Source organism: Anomaloglossus baeobatrachus, chromosome 8 (assembly GCF_048569485.1).
Source record: "Anomaloglossus baeobatrachus isolate aAnoBae1 chromosome 8, aAnoBae1.hap1, whole genome shotgun sequence".
Classification (NCBI taxonomy): domain Eukaryota; kingdom Metazoa; phylum Chordata; class Amphibia; order Anura; family Aromobatidae; genus Anomaloglossus; species Anomaloglossus baeobatrachus.
In genome coordinates, this window is record NC_134360.1 from 193,099,804 (window position 1) to 193,119,783 (window position 19,980).

The 19,980-nt window shown below is 50.7% G+C and overlaps 1 protein-coding gene across 1 annotated transcript in view; it reads left to right on the forward strand.

The window, feature by feature from the left end:
- Positions 1-19,980, forward strand: part of RPAP2 (RNA polymerase II associated protein 2) — a 156,314-nt gene that overhangs the window by 27,627 nt on the left and 108,707 nt on the right. The window contains exon 3 of the mRNA XM_075322130.1: positions 1,731-1,766. Coding sequence (XP_075178245.1) covers positions 1,731-1,766 — 36 coding nt within the window. The remainder of the gene's footprint in view (positions 1-1,730; positions 1,767-19,980) is intronic.

Sequence of the window (19,980 nt, forward strand, 5' to 3'; positions counted from 1 at the left end):
CAAGTGACCACATAAACCCTATGTAAATATATGATTCTTGTTTTCTTGTGGTTTTCAATCCTTGTGATCTCGCTTATATGGAGCACACAGATGATCTGTACCTATTGTATGGTGGAGATCCAGATCATAAAAGTAGATAGATTAAATAACGCAGATCGTTTCATTCACGATGCTATAGGAAGAAGGATCCAGGTCAGATTCCAAGGATTAAATATAACTTAGACTTTTATTTCATCTTGTTAAAATATATATCTCCAAATAGGTATTATGGCACCGGCATGATCACACTGACAGATGGCAGATGTATAACACACAACGCGTTTCGGTGGGACGCCTTCTTCAGGTCATAGTCATAATAACACTCAAGAGAATATTTATAAATGTTAACCATGAGCAGAAAACCTTTTTCACTTGTTCTCAATTAATTAACTAATTAAATAGGGGAGTATACTCTGCTCAGGAAAAATCACAGAATAAAAAAATCTAAAAATACTACATTGTATGACCATAAGGTACCCATCTAGCCATATTCTATTACAGAAAGTATCCATCCAAAAATACTACAATACAAAAATTCTAGAAAAACAATTACATTTATCGATATTCCTTGTATAGAAAAACTTATCTCAACTTGAAAAAATATATCACATCACATAATTTCATAGCAGTTAAACATTGAGGAAAACTATCTATACATGAGTTTGGAATATTTCTCCAGAGAGGCGGAGTTTATCCCCGAGATACCTTCTATGGTTAACCTGTAAGTTAAAGAAGAAAAACACACACATCCAAAAAATTCTTTATTTGGAATAAAAGACAAAAAAACAACCTCCTTTCACCACTTTATTAATTCCCAAATACCCCTCCAGGTCCGACGTAATCCACAGAGGTCCCACGACGCTTTCAGCTCTGCTACATGAAGCTGACAGGAGCGGCCACAGACCACGACCGCTCTCTGTCAGCTCCACGCAGCAACTGAAGTGAGCCGCGCGATCAGCGATGATGTTACTCAGGTTACTCGCGGCCATCGCTCTCAGGTGGAGGACTCCAGCTGTGGCCGCGGGTAACCTGAGTGACGGCACCGCTGATCGCTCTGCTTACTTCAGTCACTCAGGGGATTTGCGGTCACCGGTGAGTCCTTCACTGGTGACCGCTAATCAGGACGCGACACACAGACAAAGCCGCGGGATGACAATGAAGTCGGGTGAAGTTCATCCGAGTTCATTCTCATCGCCCGGGTCTGTCTGTGTCTGCTGTCAGCGGGCATGTAGCAGAGCTGAATTGCCGGGGGACCGCACTGTCAAAAATGCATCCAAAACGCATTCAAAGTGCATCCAAAATACATGCGTTTTGGGTGCATTCTTTTTGTCAAAACGCAGCGTCAAGTCTGCCAGCGGGGGAGCTTTTTCTGCTTTGGTCAGGACGCAGTGTGCGCACGAGCCCTTACACAGGCTTGCTTCTGCAGCGGTGAGCGGTTTTTATCCCTTTTTTTGAGTACAATTCATGATGCTATATCATGGTTTGGCCACAAGGGGGTGCTATGTATCGAGATTTGCACATTATGCTCGTTTTCTGCAGTAAATATGCTGATATGTAACGTCTGTTCTTAAAGATTATTGGGATATAATGAAAGGAGGAAAAAGTCGCTCTACCTTTTGTAATTAATTGCCTTAACGTTGGAATATTTTCCTTAGATATTATTAAAATTGATTTTGATTTTATCCTTACAGACCCCCTGTCATTAAACTTCTCAAGGAAGGAAAAAGGTACGTTTATGTGTGTGTTACTTCTTGTTCAGTTGTCTTATTGCATTCTATATATTATTGAAGTCTTCAATTATAAGGATGTGCATTTAAAAAAATTGCATAAATATACATTTTATGCATTATAAAGGGTTTTTCCATGACTTAAAGGGGTTTTCTCACAAACAAAGATCATTTTAGTCAATTGATCGTGGAATAATAATAATTTCCACAATTGGATGCAATGAAAAATTGTTTTCTTCGTCGCTCCATTGGGAGACCCAGACAATTGGGTGTATAGCTTCTGCCTCCGGAGGCCACACAAAGTATTACACTTTAAAAAGTGTAACCCCTCCCCTCTGCTATACACCCTCCCGTGCATCACGGGCTCATCAGTTTTATGCTTTGTGTTGAAGGAGGCACACATGCACTCATGCTCCCATTTTAGTCAGCAGCAGCTGCTGATTTTATCGGATGGAAGAAAAGAGGGCCCCTCACAGGGCCCCCGGCATGCTCCCTTCTCACCCCACTGAGTCGGCGGTGTTGTTAAGGTTGAGGTACCCATTGCGGGTACACAGGCAGGAGCCACATGCCGTTTTCCTTCCCCATCCCTTAGGGGCTCTGGGAGAAGTGGGATCCTATCCGGTCATCCAGGCACTGGGACCGGGCTCCCTCCGCAGCCCCTGAGGGAATCTGACGGACAGGAGACTGAGTATCATCAGGGACAGGGCCCTGCATCTACAGGTACTCTGTGTCCCCTTGGGGACGGTGCATAGAGCACCTGGACCTCAGACGGTGCAGCGACTGCAGTGATTGGTATGACGCCGGGACTACCGCGCCGACCGCGCCTGCTTGCCGGCCGCGGTTTTAACTTTAGTCCCCGGCTTTTGCGGCCTAGTGCCTTAAACTCCCGCTCCCGGCCCTGCCAGTCAGGGGGTAGGGCGGGACGGTCGGTCGGACGCCGACAGTGAGGGCTGGAGCACACTTGGCTGTCCTCCGCCCCCCTCACTAATCACTCTATGGCACAGATCCCCGCACAGGTACTCAGTGTCCCCTTAGGGACGGTGCATGGAGCACCTTGGACTTAGACTTGGCAGCGATTGCGGGGTTGGTACGGGACTACCGCGCCGACCGTGCCTGCTGGCCGGCCGCGGTTTTCAACTTTAGCCCCCGGCTTTTGCGGCCTAGTGCCTTAAACTCCCGCCCCCGGACCTGCCAGTCAGGGGGAAGGGCGGGACGGTCGGGCTGACGCCGACAGTGAGGGCTGGAGCAGACTGGGCTGTCCTCCGCCCCCCTCACTAATCACTCTACGGCACAGATCCCCGCACAGGTACTCAGTGTCCCCTCGGGGACGGTGCATGGAGCACCTTGGCCTCAGACTTGGCGGCGACTGCGGGGGTAGTACGGGACTACCGCGCCGACCGCGCCTGCTGGCCGGCCGAGGTTTTTAACTTTAGCCCCCGGCTTTTGCGGCCTAGTGCCTTAAACTCCCGCCCCCGGACCTGCCAGTCAGGGGGAGGGGCGGGACGGTTGGTCTGACGCCGACAGTGAGGGCTGGAGCACACTTGGCTGTCCTCCGCCCCCCTCACTTTTCACTCCGGGACTCCAGATTCCCGCATTTTTGGGGTTACGCCCACGGCCCCCTCTTCCCCTGTAAACGCCGACAGCCATGTTTTTAAGCAGCACACACTGCTTGAGCGGTCGGTAAGCCAGGTGGCTTCTTCCCATCGGGCTGGGCCACCTAGAGTGCTGAACTAATATATATATTATAATATTGTATGCATTTTCACAGTTCGGCGGTACATACTCAGTGATCACTGTGAGCATTGCTCGGGCCATGTGGCACTCGCTCAGCCGGAGCCTGGGGCACTGGTTGGACTCGGCCCGGGTAGAACCGCCGGCGTCCCCTGTCCAGACGGCAGGGACAGAGTTTGCAGCTTTTGCTAAAAAACTCTCTGAGTCACTTTCACAATCCAGGGCTCAGTCTATGGACATATGGTCTGCTAAGATACTAGAAGCTTGCAGCCCAGACCGGCCCCTTACACAGGACCCGGGCACTGCGGAATCGCTCACAGGCCCCGCTCGGTCCGCGACGCAGCGGGCTCCTGTGGGGGACTCCGGCACGGACTGCAGTCCCAGACCGGCTAAGCGGGCTTGCTTAGAATCTTCCCCGACTTCATCAAGAGTTTCAGCTTGAGGACTTTCTAGAGGATGAGGCGGAGGTCGCAGCCCAGGACTCTGTCCGGACGTGGCTCTCAATGCTTCAGAGATGCTGTCCAGAAGCACAGGGCTTTCCCGGACAAGCGTTTTACTAAACGCATTAATAACACACGTTATCCCTTCCCCTCTGACGTGGTTAAGGGTTGGGCTCAGTGTTCCAAGGTGGCCCTCCAGTCTCTAGACGGGCGGCTAGATCCGTAGTAGCAGTGGCTGACGGTTCAACGCTCAAGAATGCCACGGACAGGCAGATAGAGCTCCTAATGAAATCCATCTATGAAGCCATAGGCGCGTCCGTTGCCCCAGCCTTTGCAGCAGTGTGGGCACTCCAGGCTATCTCAGCTGCTCTGTCTGAGATTAATGCGGTCATACTCTGCTCCGCAATTAGCGTCTTCGACGTCCCAGGCGTCGGTATTTTCATCCTACGCCATGAATGCTGTCCTGGACTCGGCTTGCCGTACAGCGGTAGCATCCGCCAATCCGGTGGCAGTCCGCAGGGCCATGTGGCTACGAGAATGGAAGGCAGTCTCTGCTTCCAAGAAGCTCTTGTCCGGTTTGCCATTTTCTGGCGACCGATTGTTTGGCGCACAATTGGATGAATCGATTGAGCATTCCAAAGGAATGGACTCGTGCTTACCCAGCCCATACCAAAGAGACCTTAGCACCCTCAGCTAGGTCCCCATCTCATCGTCCAACAGGCCACAGAAGAGCCAGAGAAACTCTTCTGCATGGCGGTCCAGGTCACGGGAGCGGTCTCCACATGTCCAAGACCGTTGGATGAGAGACATTCTGTCTCACGGTTACAGGATAGAGCTCAGTTCTCGTCCTCCGACTCGTTTCTTCACAACATCTCCGCCCTCCGAGCGAGCTGATGCACGTTTTCAGGCGGTGAACACTCTGAAGGCAGGAGGAGTTGCGTTACCCGTTCCCCTTCAAGAACGTAGTCGCGGTTTTTACTCCAACTTGTTCGTGGTACCAAGAAAGGACGGATCATTCCGCCCCGTTCTGGACTTCACACTGCTCAACAGACATGTGAGAACCTGACGGTTCCGGATGGAATCTCTCCGCTTTGTCATCGCCTCGATGGCACAAGGAGACTTCCTAGCATCAATCGACATCAGGGATGCTTATCTCCATGTGCCGATTGCACCAGAGCATCAACGTTTCCTGCGTTTTGCCATCGGGGACGAACACCTTCAGTTCGGGGCACTGCCTTCGGCATGGAAACAGCCCCACGGGTCTTCAAGGTCATGGCAGCAGTGGTGGCGGTCCTACACTCTCAGGGCCACTCGGTGATCACTTACCTAGACGATCTTCTAGTCAAGACACCCTCCTGGGTGGCATGTCAACACAACCTGACCATTGCTCTGGAGACTCTCCAGGGGTTCGGGTGGATCATCAAATTTCTAAGGTCAAAACTGACACCGACCCAATCACTGACTTACCTCGGGATGGAGTTTCATACTCTCTCAGCGATAGTGAAGCTTCCGCTGCATAATCAGCGTTCACTACAGACAGGGGTGCACTCTCTCCTTCGGGCCCAGTCACACCCCTTGAGGCGCCTCATGCACTTTCTAAGGAAGATGGTGGCAGCAAGGGAGGCAGTTCCCTTGCGCAGTTTCGTCTGCGTCCGCTTCTATCGGACACCACAAATGGGACAGGAGGTCGACGTCCCTAGACAAGAACGTCTCTCTTTCTTTCCACTTCCTGGGCGAAGGGAAAATCCTTCCGGCCCCAGCCGGGGCTGTGGTCACGACGGACGCGAGTCGGTCAGGGTGGGGAGCGGTCTTCCTCCACCACTCGGCTCAGAGAACCTGGACTCCGACAGAGTCCTCCCTTCAGATCAATGTTCTGGAGATAAGGGCAGTGTATCTAGCCCTAAAGGCGTTCCAGCGGTGGCTGGAGGGCAGGCAGATCCGAATTCAGTCGGACATCGCCACGGCGGTTGCGTACATCAACCACCAGGGCGGCACACGCAGTCATCAAGCCTTCCGAGAAGTTCGGCGGATTCTGCTGTGGGCGGAAGCCACAGCCTACACCATCTCCGCAGTTCACATCCCGGGCGTAGAAAACTGGGAAGCAGATTTTCTCAGTCACCAGGGCATGGACGCAGGGGAATGGTCTCTTCACCCGGACGTGTTTCTAGAGATCTGTTGCCGCTGGGGAACGCCGGACGTCGATCTAATGGCGTCTCGGCACAACAACAAAGTCCCGGCATACATGGCTCGGTCCAAGGATCACAGAGCTCCAGCGTCAGACGCGCTACTTCAGGACTGGTCGCAGTTTCGACTGCCTTATGTATTTCCTCCTCTGGCACTACTGCCCAGAGTGTTGCGTAAGATCAGGTCAGACTGTCGCTGCGCCATCCTCGTCGCCCAGACTGGCCAAGGTGATCGTGGTACCCGGATCTGTGGCACCTCACGGTGGGTCAACCGTGGGCACTCCCAGACCGACCAGACTTGCTGTCTCAAGGGCCATTTTTCCTTCGGAATTCTGCGGCCCTAAACCTGACTGTGTGGCCATTGAGTCCTGACTCCTAGCGTCATCAGGGATATCTCCAGACGTCATTGCCATCATGAGACAGGCCAGGAAACCAACGTCCGCCAAGATCTATCACAGGGCTTGGAGAATATTCTTATCCTGGTGCTCTGATCAGGGTTTACTCCCTGGCCGTTTGCCTTGCCCACTTTTCTTCTTTCCTTCAATCTGGAATGGACAAGGGCTTGTCTCTCGGCTCTCTCAAGGGACAAGTATCGGCGCTTTCCGTGTTTTTTCAAAAGCGTCTAGCCAGGCTTCCGCAGGTCCGCACGTTCCTGCAGGGGGTTGGCCACATAGTCCCACCTTACAAGCGTCCGTTAGCACCCTCGGATCTTATCAGGGTGCTGACGACTCTTCAGAAGTCACTTTTCGAGCCGATGCGGGATCTTTCTATCTCGCCTTTCGCAAAAGGTAGCCTTCCTAGTGGCAGTCACATCACTCAAAAGAGTGTCTGAGCTAGCAGCGCTGTCAGGCAAAGCCCCCTTCCTGGTGTCTAACCAGGATAAGGTGGTTCTACGTCCGGTCCCGGACTTTCTCCCTAAGGTATCCCCGTTTCATCTCAATCAGGATATCTTCTTACTCTCTTTGGGTCCGCATCCAGTTCACCAATGTGAAAAGGATTTGCATTTATTAGATCTGGTGAGAGCACTCCGGCTCTACATTTCTCGCACGGCGCCCCTGCGCCGGCCCGATGCGCTCTTGTCTTTATCGCGGGCCAGAGTAAGGGATTTCAGGTTTTCAAGTCAACCTTGGCTCGGTGGATCAAGGAACCGATTCTTGAAGCCTACCGTTCTTTTGGGCTTCCGATTCCTGCAGGGCTGAAAGCCCATTCTACCAGAGCCGTCGGTGCTTCCTGGGCATTGCGACACCAGGCTACGGCTCAGCAGGTGTGTCAGGCGGCTACCTGGTCGAGTCTGCACACTTTCATGAAACACTATCAGGTGCATACCTATGCTTCGGCAGACGCCAGTCTAGGTAGGCGACTCCTTCAGGCGGCAGTTGCCCACCTGTAAGAGGGGGCCGTTTTTCGGCTCTTTTTATCGAGGTATTATTTTACCCACCCAGGGATTGCTTTTGGACATCCCAATTGTCTGGGTCTCCCAATGGAGCGACAAAGAAGAAGGGAATTTTGTTTACTTACCGTAAATTCCTTTTCTTCTAGCTCCTATTGGGAGACCCAGCACCCGCCCCTGTTCCCTTCGGGCTGTTGTTCTTTTGTGTACACATGTTGTTCATGTTGAATTGTTCTTTTGGGTCATGGTTTTCAGTTCTCCGAACATCCTTCGGATTGAATTTACCTTAGACCAATTTATAAGTTTCCTCCTTCCTGCTTTGGCACCAAAACTGATGAGCCCGTGATGCACGGGAGGGTGTATAGCAGAGGGGAGGGGTTACACTTTTTAAAGTGTAATACTTTGTGTGGCCTCCGGAGGCAGAAGCTATACACCCAATTGTCTGGGTCTCCCAATAGGAGCTAGAAGAAAAGGAATTTACGGTAAGTAAACAAAATTCCCTTCTTTCCTGCGCTGAGATAATCTTATATATGTGTCTCTGCTGTGTACTGTGTAATGGCTGTGTCTGACTGTATGGGACATGGTTTGATCATACCACAACTCCCGGGCAGAGCAGGATGCAAAAGAGTATACAGACATTACAGCACGGGATCACAGCTGATTCTTTCTGTGAGGTGAAACTGTTCCTGTCGGTTTAAAACATGTTATACCTCACAGAAAGCTGCACCTGTGATCCTATGCTGTAATGTCTTTATACATTTTTGCATCCTCCACAGCCCAGGAGATATGATATAATCAGACCATGTTCCTGTACAGACAGACACGGCCATTACACAGTACACAGCAGGGACACATGTATAAGATTATCTCAGCTCAGGAACATTATTTTACTCACATCCAGTTATGGAAATTATTATTATTCCAAGATCTATTGATTAAAAAGTGTTTTGTTTGTGGGACAACCCCTTTTAAATATTGATGGCTTCTCATTAAAGCTTTGGCACAAGAGTCGGAAAATATGGCCCCTGTCTTTCAGAAATAGCGCCACACCTGTCCACAGGCTATATGGGGTATTGCAGCTCAATCCTGATTTCCAGTTTCTGGAACAAAACAGTAATGTTTTACCAATCTTATATACGGTAAGTCTTCAGCTGGATCTGTGGATATTCAGCCCCTGGGATCCCCTGTGATTAGGAGCTTGGAGGTGCAAAAAAATAGAGAACTCATAAGCGCATCAGATTAGTGGAGCTAGCAAATGCCATGATTAGAGTAGAGCGGGTACAGATGGGCGCTCACCTTGTAAGGTTGGGCTGAGATGGGCACAAATATCTATTAGCCGGTGGTTAATGATCTGCAGTAAGGGATGGACCGTTACTCAATCCCTTAGGAGTTAGGGTGCCAGCATTGCCAAGGACCACTGGACTGAAACGTGGTATCCATCAATTCGATACCAGCGGAAAAAATGAGCATAAAAAGTAGTAAATTATGTCTACTGCTTCTATTTACTTGCAAAAGGGACCAAAGGTCCTGAAACGCGTTTTTATTGGAATTTTGTTTTTTTTTTTTTTTTACGAACTATTGACTTTTACTGTCATCTTTTACATCTTTAAATACTTACCCTTTCCTCTCGTACCTAACTTCTTGGATATCGCAGGGCAGCCAGGGGGCGCTGTGGCTATTGCAATGAGGGAATGAGGGAGCGGGGGCGCGCTGTGGCTATTGCAATTTGGGAGGGAGGGGCGGCGCGCTGTGGCTATCGCAGAGCAGCCGGAGGAGTGGGGGGGGGGCACTGTGGCTATTGCAAAGCGGAAGGGATGGGGGGGGGGCACTGTGGCTATCGCAGAGCAGCCGGAGGAGAGGGGGGGGGTACTGTGGCTATTGCAATGCGGGAGGGAGGGGGGGGGCGCTGTGGCTATCGCAGAGCAGCCGGAGGAGAGGGGGGGTACTGTGGCTATTGCAATGCAAGAGGGAGGAGGGGGGCGCTGTGGCTACCGCAGAGCAGCCGGAGGAGAGTGGGGGGGGGGCACTGTGGCTATTGCAAAGCGGAAGGGAGGGGGAGGTTGTGGCTATCGCAGAGCAGCCGGAGAAGAGGAGGTGGGGGGGTTGTGGCTGTCGTGGGGGTTGAATGGGTGGGGATTCGGTGGCTGTCACCGGGTTAGGGGGTTGGGGGAAGGGGCGGCTGTGACTTTCGCGGGGCAGCTGGGGGGAGGGGGTTATCTCTGTCGTGGGTGGGGGGGGGTTTGGGGTTTGGGGGGAGGGGCGACGGTGGCTGTCGCGGGGCGGCCGGGGGTACCCTACCTGCCTTTATTTGCCGAGTTGTGCATTAAACAGATATAATTCTGATGACACAGGCGGCCTTCAAGTGCCCTGTTTCTTTGTTACTTTTTTCCCCAGACCTATTGATTTTCATACGCAAGTCAGATCAAAATTAGACCTGTATTAATTTTTTCTGTGAACAGCATAGGCCGTAAGGTCTTGTTCTCACATTGCATTTTTTCCCTGTTTGTTTTTTTGGGGTTTTTTTTGCTTCTTTTTGGAAAAAACAATGCATGGTTTTACATTCCCGCATATTGAATGTTATTTCTAGAATCTCGCGCACCCGCTGCTTATTTATTCCCTGCAGATTTGAACCTTTAGGCTATGTGCGCACGTTGCGTAAATTCATGCAGTTACGCTGCGCTTTGCAGCGCAGCGTAACTGCATGCGTCCTGCGTCCCCTGCACAGTCTATGGAGATTGTGCAGGGGCCGTGCGCACGTGGCGTCTCAGAGCGCAGCGCTTCGGCTACTGCCGAAGCGCTGCGCAAAAAGAAGTGACATGTCACTTCTTTCCTGCGCTTTGCCGGCAGCTCCTGCTCTGTCTATGGCAGGAGCTGCAGGCAGAGCGCATGGAATCGGCGCTCACTACGGACATTTCTGCAGCGATCTAAAGCGCACGTGTGATCTTCAGATCGCTGCAGAAATTTCTGCAGGCTAGTACGCAACGTGCGCACATAGCCTTAGTGTTTTTTCTGATCTGCATAATGTCAATTCTTTTCTCATTTTTGCAACATTTTTCACCAATTTCAAATGAAGAGGGGAAAAAAACACAAGTAAAGTAGTGAAAAATTTGTTTTTGTTTTGTTTTACGGAAAGTTTTTCCTACCATCGTTAGGAACAATCTGCTGTGAATCGTCACCGTGCGCCCCACCTAATGCGTGTGTTCTATCCATGAAAAACACAGACGTGTGAATGAGGCCTAAGTTGTGACTTTTGTGTGTTGTGACGTTTTCCCCGATCCTGTGAGTTCGGACCCCACAGACGAGCCTCGCGCTGTCACTTGATTGTCTGTGGTGTGTATTTTTGCTGAATCATATCCAGTCTATGTAGTTTGTGACATTCTAGAATTACACTGTCCCATATCGGGGGTTTATTCCGCACTCGCGCCCCCATTTTTTGGTCTTTCCGGCGGCGGCGCCCTGTTTGCTTTGCATGATTTACTGTACAGCTGCCGGTAACAAAGCCCGATGAAACGTGTGACACATACGCGGTGTGTACACAGGCGGCTGCCATGTCACCGCCGGATCCGACCGTCCTACTCATTAAATCTGATGACAGGTCAATGCCAGATTTATTTGTGCTGTCCCCGGCCCCCCGCATTATCCTTCATCACCTTTTATGATGTACGGAGAGAAGTGGCCAGTAAATCTGTACATTTCTTCCCCCTGTGATTTGTCACCTCCCGGCTGATCGCGGGGACATCGCAGTCACTTCTGTCGCTCTTTGGATTGTGAATATCAAGCGTCTCTGGGGATTTTTTTTTTTATCCTTTATTTGCAAATTGATGCTTCATCTCACAGTTTCATTTCCTTATCAGATGTGTATCTAAATTCTCCCGTAAAGCCGCTTGTTACTTAATTTGTTTTTTATTCCATGTTACTTCCTCTCTGCCGCTTGAATTATTTCGTAGAAATCACCCGCAGCCCCGGGCCGAGGATGATCAGGGGGTAACCATTTATCCGATATAGTTGATTCCTGCGTATATCGGGTAATTTAATGAGACTCATTAATATCCACGTCCTATACGTCCTGAGCGGCAGATCACTAATTATCGGGGTCCCCGGTAATTAGTGATCTGCCGCTCACTGCCTCAGCAATTCTTACCAGAATAGGTAATTGGATAAAGGATAAAAGGGCTAAAAAAGGTTATCCCCTATCCACAAAATAGGTGATCAGTTGCTGATTACTTGGGATCCAACTGTTGGGACCCCCATTGATACCGAGTTAGGGAATCTTCAACCAAATGGAGCTATATTGCACATGCTCAACCTCCGGGACTGTCATAGAAAGCCCAGCGCTATACTGCACCCATTGACCGCAAATGGTGCGGAAGCGGGACACAAGCTCCTCCGCTGTGTTCATTGTCTATGGGACTGCCTGAGAAAGCCCAAAGTTATACTCGACTCATTAATGGTGACTGGAGCAGGAGCCGAATACGTGCACATTCATTGTCTATAGGACTCCCGGAGAAAGCCCAGCGCTATATGGACCCATGGTGACTGGAGCAGGAGCAATCAAATGCACTTTTATTGTCTATGGGACTGCTGGAGACGCCCAGTGCTATACAGGACTCATTAACGGTAAATGGAGCGGGAGCTGAACATGTGCACCTCCACTCTATTCATTGTCTACAGGACTGCTGAAGAAAGCCCAGCGCGATACTTGACCCATTAACAGTGACTGGTGCAGAAGCCGATGTATGCATCTCTGCTCTATTCATGGTCTATGGAACTGCCGGAAAAAGCCCAGTGCTATACAGGACCCATTGATGGTAAATAGAGCAGGAGCTGAACACGTGCACCTCCGCTCTATTCATTGTCTATAGGACTGCTGGAGACAGCCCATTGCTATACTTGACCCATTGACAATGAATTAAGCGGAAGTCACACATGGCCACTTCTGCTCTATTCATTGTCTCCAGGACTGCAGGAGAAAGCCCATTGCTATACTTGACCCATTTATGGTGAATGGAGTGTAATCCGAATAGGTTTATCTTACGCTAGCCATTTTCTACAGGACTCCCGGAGACTGTCAGCGCTGTACTCGACCCATTACCAGTGACTGATGCGGAAGCCGAAAATTTGCATCTCCGCTCTATTCATTGTCTATGGGACTGTCTGAGAAAGCCCAGCACTATACCCAACCTATAGACTGTGAATGGAGTGGAAGACGAACGTGTGCACCTCCGCTCTATTCATTGTCTACAGGACTCTCGGAGACAGTTGGCGCTATACTGGACCCTTTGACAGTGAATGGAGCAGGAGCGAACATGTCCATCTCTGCTCTTTTCATTGTTTACAGGACTCCCGGAGCCAGTTAGCGCTATACTTGACCCATTGACAGTGAATAGCTCGGGAGCGGAAAATGTGCACCTCTACTCTCTATCTCAAGTCAGGGCGGCAGAGCCCTGTTCTCAGCATTGCTGGGGTCCCAGTGTTCAGAGCCATCAACAAGTCATCCCCTATCCTACAAATAAGGGCTAACTTTTAGTTTTTTTTGGGGGGGGGGGGGGCAATGAGTTAGTGGGAGATGACTCTACAAGTTAAGGCTATATGCACACAGTTTTTTGTAGGAGTCTTTGGAGCAGAAACTGAGTGGAAACTCTCCCAAGCCTTTTACAAAACTCTTGAAGTTTGAGCATCCACTCAGTTTCTGCTCAGCAAAAAGATTGTGTGCTCCGATCCTAACCATGAATTCCCACAATCGCCTATCCACTAGTCCCAAGCATGGGGGGGGGGGGGTCCAGTGTCCCCAGTGTAAATGTAGTGTAAGAGTGAATGTGTGAGCACCGACACTGCCCCCTAGAAGTGAATGGAGCAGATCTCATGTTAATGCCATACAGTTCCATTGAAATTGAGGTAAAAAAACGTCTGTTCTCGTGATTGGTGAGGGGTCCCGGTCATCATATCCCACCCTGTGTCTTCTGCTGTCAATTTTAGAACGTTTAGCTGAAACACATCTATGTATATAAGCGGGCTTTACACGCTACAATATCGTTAATGAATTATCGTCGGGGTCACGGTGTTTGTGACGCACATCCGGCATCAGTAACGATATCGCAGTGTGTGACAATTTTGAGCGACCTTAAACGATCGCAAAAACGCTCAAAATCGTTTGCCGCCTGAAACAAAAAATCGTTTTAATCTTTTTAGCGATATTGTTCGTCGTTCCTGCGGCAGCATACATCGCTATGTGTGACACCGCAGGAGCGAGGAACATCTCCTTACCTGCCTCCACCGGCAATGCGGAAGGAAGGAGGTGGACGGGATGTTATGTCCTGCTCTTCTCCGCCCCTCCGCTTCTATTGGCCGCCTGCCGTGTGACGCCGCACGACATTCCCCCTTAGAAAGGAGGCGGGTCGCCGACCAGAGCGACGTCGCAGTGCAGGTAAGTCCGTGTGACGCTACTGTAGCGATAATGTTCGCTACGGCAGCGCTCACACGATATCGCATGTACGACGGAGGCCGGTGCTATCGCGCTCGACATCGCTAGCATCGGCTAGCGATGTCGCAGCGTGTAAAGCCCGCTATAGTATGTGGATGGATATAGTATATGACCTCTGCTTTGGGTGTTGATCTTTGTTAATTGATGCTTTGAATTGGGCATTAGATTGTGTTGCCTCCATATGTTTTAACCTTTTCCTATCCAATAAAATTTCCTGTTCTGGCCATTGAAATCCTATTATAATTGGGGAAAAAGCGTCAAAACAGAATTTTGTAATATGAATGAATTTTAGTAAAATAAATCAACAGGAAATCAATGTATTCACATGTCAATGATAAGGCATGAGTTTGGGTTTTCCTCAGTTGCAGTTGAATTTTTGGAATTTTTGAAAAGTCCCCCCCTTAGGATAGGAAAAGGTTAAAGTGGTTATCCACCTCTGGAAGCTATTTTTTTTTCTTCTTAAATGTATGTATTTGTGGCCAAAAATAATTCTTTCAAATGAGTTTCATTAGAAGTTTTGCATCGTTTTGGCTTTTACAGGCTTTTTTGCTTTCCTGCACGTTCAACTTTGATGTGGTCTGTGGTCAAAAATCAGCTAAGAGCAATCTAAAAAGAATATAGCTATGAATTACAGACTCTCCTATTGGACCATAAAAACGAGCTCACTGAAGGATTCTATGTTAACTGTTTCTGCAGCCATTAAAGGGAACCTGCCAGGTGCAATATGCACCCAGTACCATGACCCGTTCTGGGTGCATATTTCTAATCCCTGCCTAACTGTCCCTGTATACACTAGCAGAGATAAAGAGATCTTTAGAAAAAGTATTCCTAAAAGATCCTTTATGATATGCTAATAAGCGCAGGGTCTAGTCACAAGGGCGTTACTTCCCCCAACTAGTCCACCCTCTTAGCATGTTAGTATACCCATAGGGTTGTGTTAACATGCTATTTAATGACCATTGCCCAGCGTCACCGGTGGTGACGCGCGTACCTTTGTCCGTTCTCACTGCTTCGAATGCCGGGTTTAGGGTCAGTGAACATGATCTGAATGCCTCGCACTTCCAGTCATGCACGCTACACCTTTCTGAAGCTGGGACGCGTCCACCCAGATTCATAGTGCGCACAACCGGAAGTGCCGAGACTTCTGATCATGCGCATAGACCCTAAACCCGGCGTCTGAGACAGTGAGAACGGACACAGGTATGAGCATCATCGCCGATGACTCTGGGCAATGGGTATTGAATAGCATGTTGGCACGTCAACAGGGGCGTCCTAACATGCTAAGAGGGCGGCTAGTCCTTGGAAATAAGACCCTTGTGACTAGTCCCTGAGCTCATTTGCATATCATAAAGGATCTTTTGAAATACTTTTTCTAAAGATCTCTTTATCTAAGGTACTAGATACAGGGTCAGTTAGGCAGGGATCATCAATATACACCCAGAACTGATCGTGGTTTGTGGTCCATATTGCACCTGACAGATTCCCTTTAATACACAGTGCAGCACAGGCGCTACAGATGGTAAACGGTGCAATGTTTTTAATGAGACCCAGTTTTAAAATTTTTAGTAAAAAAATAAAAATACATGCATTTAAGTAAGAATTTCTTTGTCGCTCTATTGGGAGACCCAGACAATTGGGTGTATAGGCTATGCCTCCGGAGGCTGCACAAAGTATTACACTTAAAAGTGTTAAGCCCCTCCCCTTCTGCCTATACACCCCCCGTGCTCTCACGGGATCCTCAGTTTTTTTGCTTTGTGCGAAGGAGGCAGACATGCAAGCATAGCTCCACAGATTAGTCAGCAGCAGCTGCTGACTAGGTCGGATGGAAGAAAAGTGGGCCCATATGGGGCCCCCAGCATGCTCCCTTCTCACCCCACTTTTGTCGGCGGTGTTGTTAAGGTTGAGGTATCCATTGCGGGTACGGAGGCTGGAGCCCACATGCTGCTTTCCTTCCCCATCCCCCTTAGGGCTCTGGGTGAAGTGGGATCTTATCGGTCTCCAGGCACTGAGACCGGGCTTCATCCACAACTCCTGTGGAGCCTGATGGATAGGAGCCGATACCGTTCAGGGACATGGCCCTGCATCTTAGAGGTACTCTGTATCCCTATGGGGACCGCGCACGGCATCACCTCAGCTTTGCTGGGTGTGCTAGTGCACCGGGGACCGCGGCGCTGACCGGGTCTATATGTGCCATTACACACTCAGCGTCGCTGAGTGTGTTTATATGTAAGGGCTACCGCACTGACCGCCGTTGCCACGGGACACTGCGGCGCGGCTGGGACTTGTAGTTCGCCGGGGACTTTCACACGGCCGCGCTTTTACGGCGGCCGCGTTTATTACTACAGTCCCCGGCTTCATTGCGGCCTAGTTTCCCTTTTTTCTCCCGCCCTCAGCCCTGACAGGCAGGGGAAGGGCGGGACGCTGCACGGAGCGAGCAGCAATGAGGGCTGGAGTATGATTTACATGCTCCACTCCCCTCACTGTGCACAGTATGAGCGCCCGTTTCGCACTCTTTCGAAGCCACGCCCACAGCTTCCTCAGCTCGTCAGGACGCCGCAGCCATTCCTGTCAGCTCCACCGACGCTGCAGAGAGGGACATATTCATGGGAGACCCAGACACGGTCTCTGGTGGCCTCACAACCGCTTAGGCGGCTGGTAAGCAGCACATGTGGTGCTAGCCCCATGGTGCTGTATTGTATTGGTACATTATTTGTGTAATGTATATAATTTACACTGTATGAGCACAGTGCATTCTGGCTATATACCCTATTGTGTCAGGGAAAACTATAGCATGGCGCCCACAAAAGGCAGGGGTGCCAAAACACAGGCTTATTATGTTGCCTGCGCCGCATGTAAGACCCAGCTACCGGCAGGTTCCACTGACCCTCATTGCGTACAGTGTTCGACCCCTGTGACACTTCCTCAGCCGGGGCCTATGCTAAGTGGGGCACAGGGGGAGCCACCTGTTGACACTGTCCAGGTGACGGGGACTGAGTTTGCAGCCTTTAAGGATCAACTCTCTGAGACTATGGCTAAGATACTAGAAGCCTTGCAGTCCAGGCCGGTATCTCAGCAAAGGGACTCTGTTGAATCATTGTTCCCTGACCCCCCTCAGTTGGGCCAACAATGTCCTCACGGGGTATCTCATACATCCCAGACGGAGGGTTCGGACTTAGAACCTAGCCCCAGATCGTCTAAGCGGGCCCGCTTAGAATTTCCCTCGACATCATATTGTTTAGGGTCTCAGCGGGGGGAATCTCTGGTTGATGATGCGGAGACAGCTGATCAGGATTCTGATCCTGGGAGCGCTCTCAATCTTAATTCTCCAGACGGGGACGCCATAGTGAATGATCTTATTGCATCCATTCATCAGTTGCTGGATATTCTTCCCTCAGCCCCTCCGGCGGAGGAGTCAGATTCTCAGCAGGAGAAATTTCGCTTCATGTTCCCCAAGCGTACACAGAGTATGTTTCTAGACCACTCTGATTTCAGAGAGGCAATCCAGAATCACCATGCTTGTCCGGATAAGCGTTTCTCTAAGCGCCTTAAGGATACACGTTATCCTTTTCCCCCGGAAGTGGTTAAAGGTTGGATTCAATGTCCCAAAGTGGATCCTCCAATCTCCAGACTGGCGGCTAGATCCATACTTGCAGTGGAAGATGGGGCCTCGCTTAAAGATTCCACTGACAGGCAGATGGAGCTCTGGATGAAATCCATCTATGAAGCTATCGGAGCTTCTTTTGCCCCAGCATTCGCAGCCGTATGGGCGCTACAAGCTATATCAGCAGGTCAAGCAAAAATTGAAGCGGCCGCGCCACAAGTGGCTTCCATTACCTCCCAGACCTCGGCAATTGCGTCTTACGCTATGAATGCTGTCCTGGACTCTGTGAGCCGTACGGCAGTTGCGACCGCCAATTCGGTAGTAGTCCGCAGGGCCTTGTGGCTACGGGAGTGGAAGGCAGATTCCGCTTCCAAAAAGCGTTTAACCGGTTTGCCAATTTCTGGCGACAGGCTCTTTGGCGAGCGCCTGGTTGAAATCCTCAAACAATCCAAGGGAAAGGATACATCCTTACCCCAGCCCAAGCAGAACCTCTCCCAACAGAGGAGAGGGCAGTCGAGGTTTCGGTCCTTTCGGGGCGCGGGCAGGTCCCAATTCTCCTCGTCCAAAAGGTCTCAGAAAGAACAAAGGAACTCTGATGCATGGCGGTCTAAGTCACGTCCTAAAAAGGCCATTGGGAGCACCGCTAACAAAGCGGCTGCCTCATGACTTTCTACCTCCTCTAGTAGCATCCTCGGTCGGTGGCAGGCTCTCCCGCTTTTGCGACACCTGGCTGCCACAAATAAAAGACCGCTGGGTGAGAGACATTCTCTCTCACGGTTACAAGATAGAGTTCATCTCTCGTCCCCCGACTCGATTCTTCCGGTCCTCTCCGCCTCCCGAGCGAGCCGAGGCTCTTCGGCAGGCGCTGGGCACCCTGAAGGCAGAAGGAGTGGTGGTCCCTGTTCCTCTTCAGCAACAGGGCCACGGTTTTTACTCCAACTTGTTTGTGGTCCCAAAGAAGGACGGGTCCTTCCGTCCTATCCTGGACCTGAAACTTCTCAACAAACACGTAAAGACCAGGCGGTTCCGGATGGAATCCCTCCGTTCCGTCATCGCCTCAATGTCCCAGGGAGATTTCCTTGCATCGGTCGATATCAAAGATGCTTATCTCCACGTTCCGATTGCCCCAGAGCACCAACGCTTCTTGCGCTTCGCCATGGAAAACGAACACCTGCAGTTCGTGGCACTACCATTCGGCCTGGCAACAGCCCCACGGGTTTTCACCAAGGTTATGGCTACTGTAGTAGCGGTCCTCCATTCTCAGGGTCATTCTGTGATCCCGTACTTGGACGATCTGTTGATCAAGGCACCCTCTCAAGAGGCATGCCAACACAGCCTCGACGTTACCCTGGAGACTCTCCAGAGTTTCGGGTGGATCATCAATTTTCCAAAGTCAAATCTGACACCGGCCCAATCGCTGACGTACCTTGGCATGGAGTTTCATACCCTCTCAGCGATAGTGAAGCTTCCGCTGATCAAACAGCAGTCACTACAGAAAGGGGTACAGTCTCTCCTTCAAGGCCAGTCTCACCCCTTGAGGCGCCTCATGCACTTCTTGGGGAAGATGGTGGCAGCAATGGAAGCAGTCCCTTTCGCGCAGTTTCACCTGCGTCCCCTTCAATGGGACATCCTACGCAAATGGGACAGGAAGCCGACGTCCCTCGACAGGACCGTCTCCCTCTCTCAGGCGACCAAAGCCTCCCTTCGGTGGTGGCTTCTTCCCACTTCATTATCGAAGGGGAAATCCTTCCTTCCCCCATCCTGGGAAGTAGTCACGACAGACGCGAGTCTGTCAGGATGGGGAGCGGTTTTTCTCCACCACAGGACTCAGGGTACGTGGACCCGGCAATAGTCCTCGCTTCAGATCAATGTTCTGGAAATTCGGGCAGTGTATCTTGCCCTGAAAGCGTTCCAGCAGTGGCTGGCAGGCAAGCAGATCCGAATTCAGTCGGACAATTCCACAGCGGTGGCATACATCAATCACCAAGGCGGCACACGCAGTCGTCAAGCCTTCCAGGAAGTCCGGCGGATCTTGATGTGGGTGGAAGCCACGTCCTCCACCATATCCGCAGTTCACATCCCAGGCGTGGAAAACTGGGAAGCAGATTATCTCAGTCGCCAGGGCATGGACGCAGGGGAATGGTCCCTTCACCCGGACGTGTTTCAGGAGATCTGTTGCCGCTGGGGGGTGCCGGACGTCGACCTCATGGCGTCCCGGTACAACAACAAGGTACCAATGTTCATGGCACGGTCTCAAGACCCCAGAGCTCTGGCGGCAGACGCCTTAGTTCAGGATTGGTCGCAGTTTCAGCTCCCGTATGTGTTTCCTCCGCTGGCACTGTTGCCCAGAGCGTTACGCAAGATCAGGGCCGACTGCCGCCGCGCCAT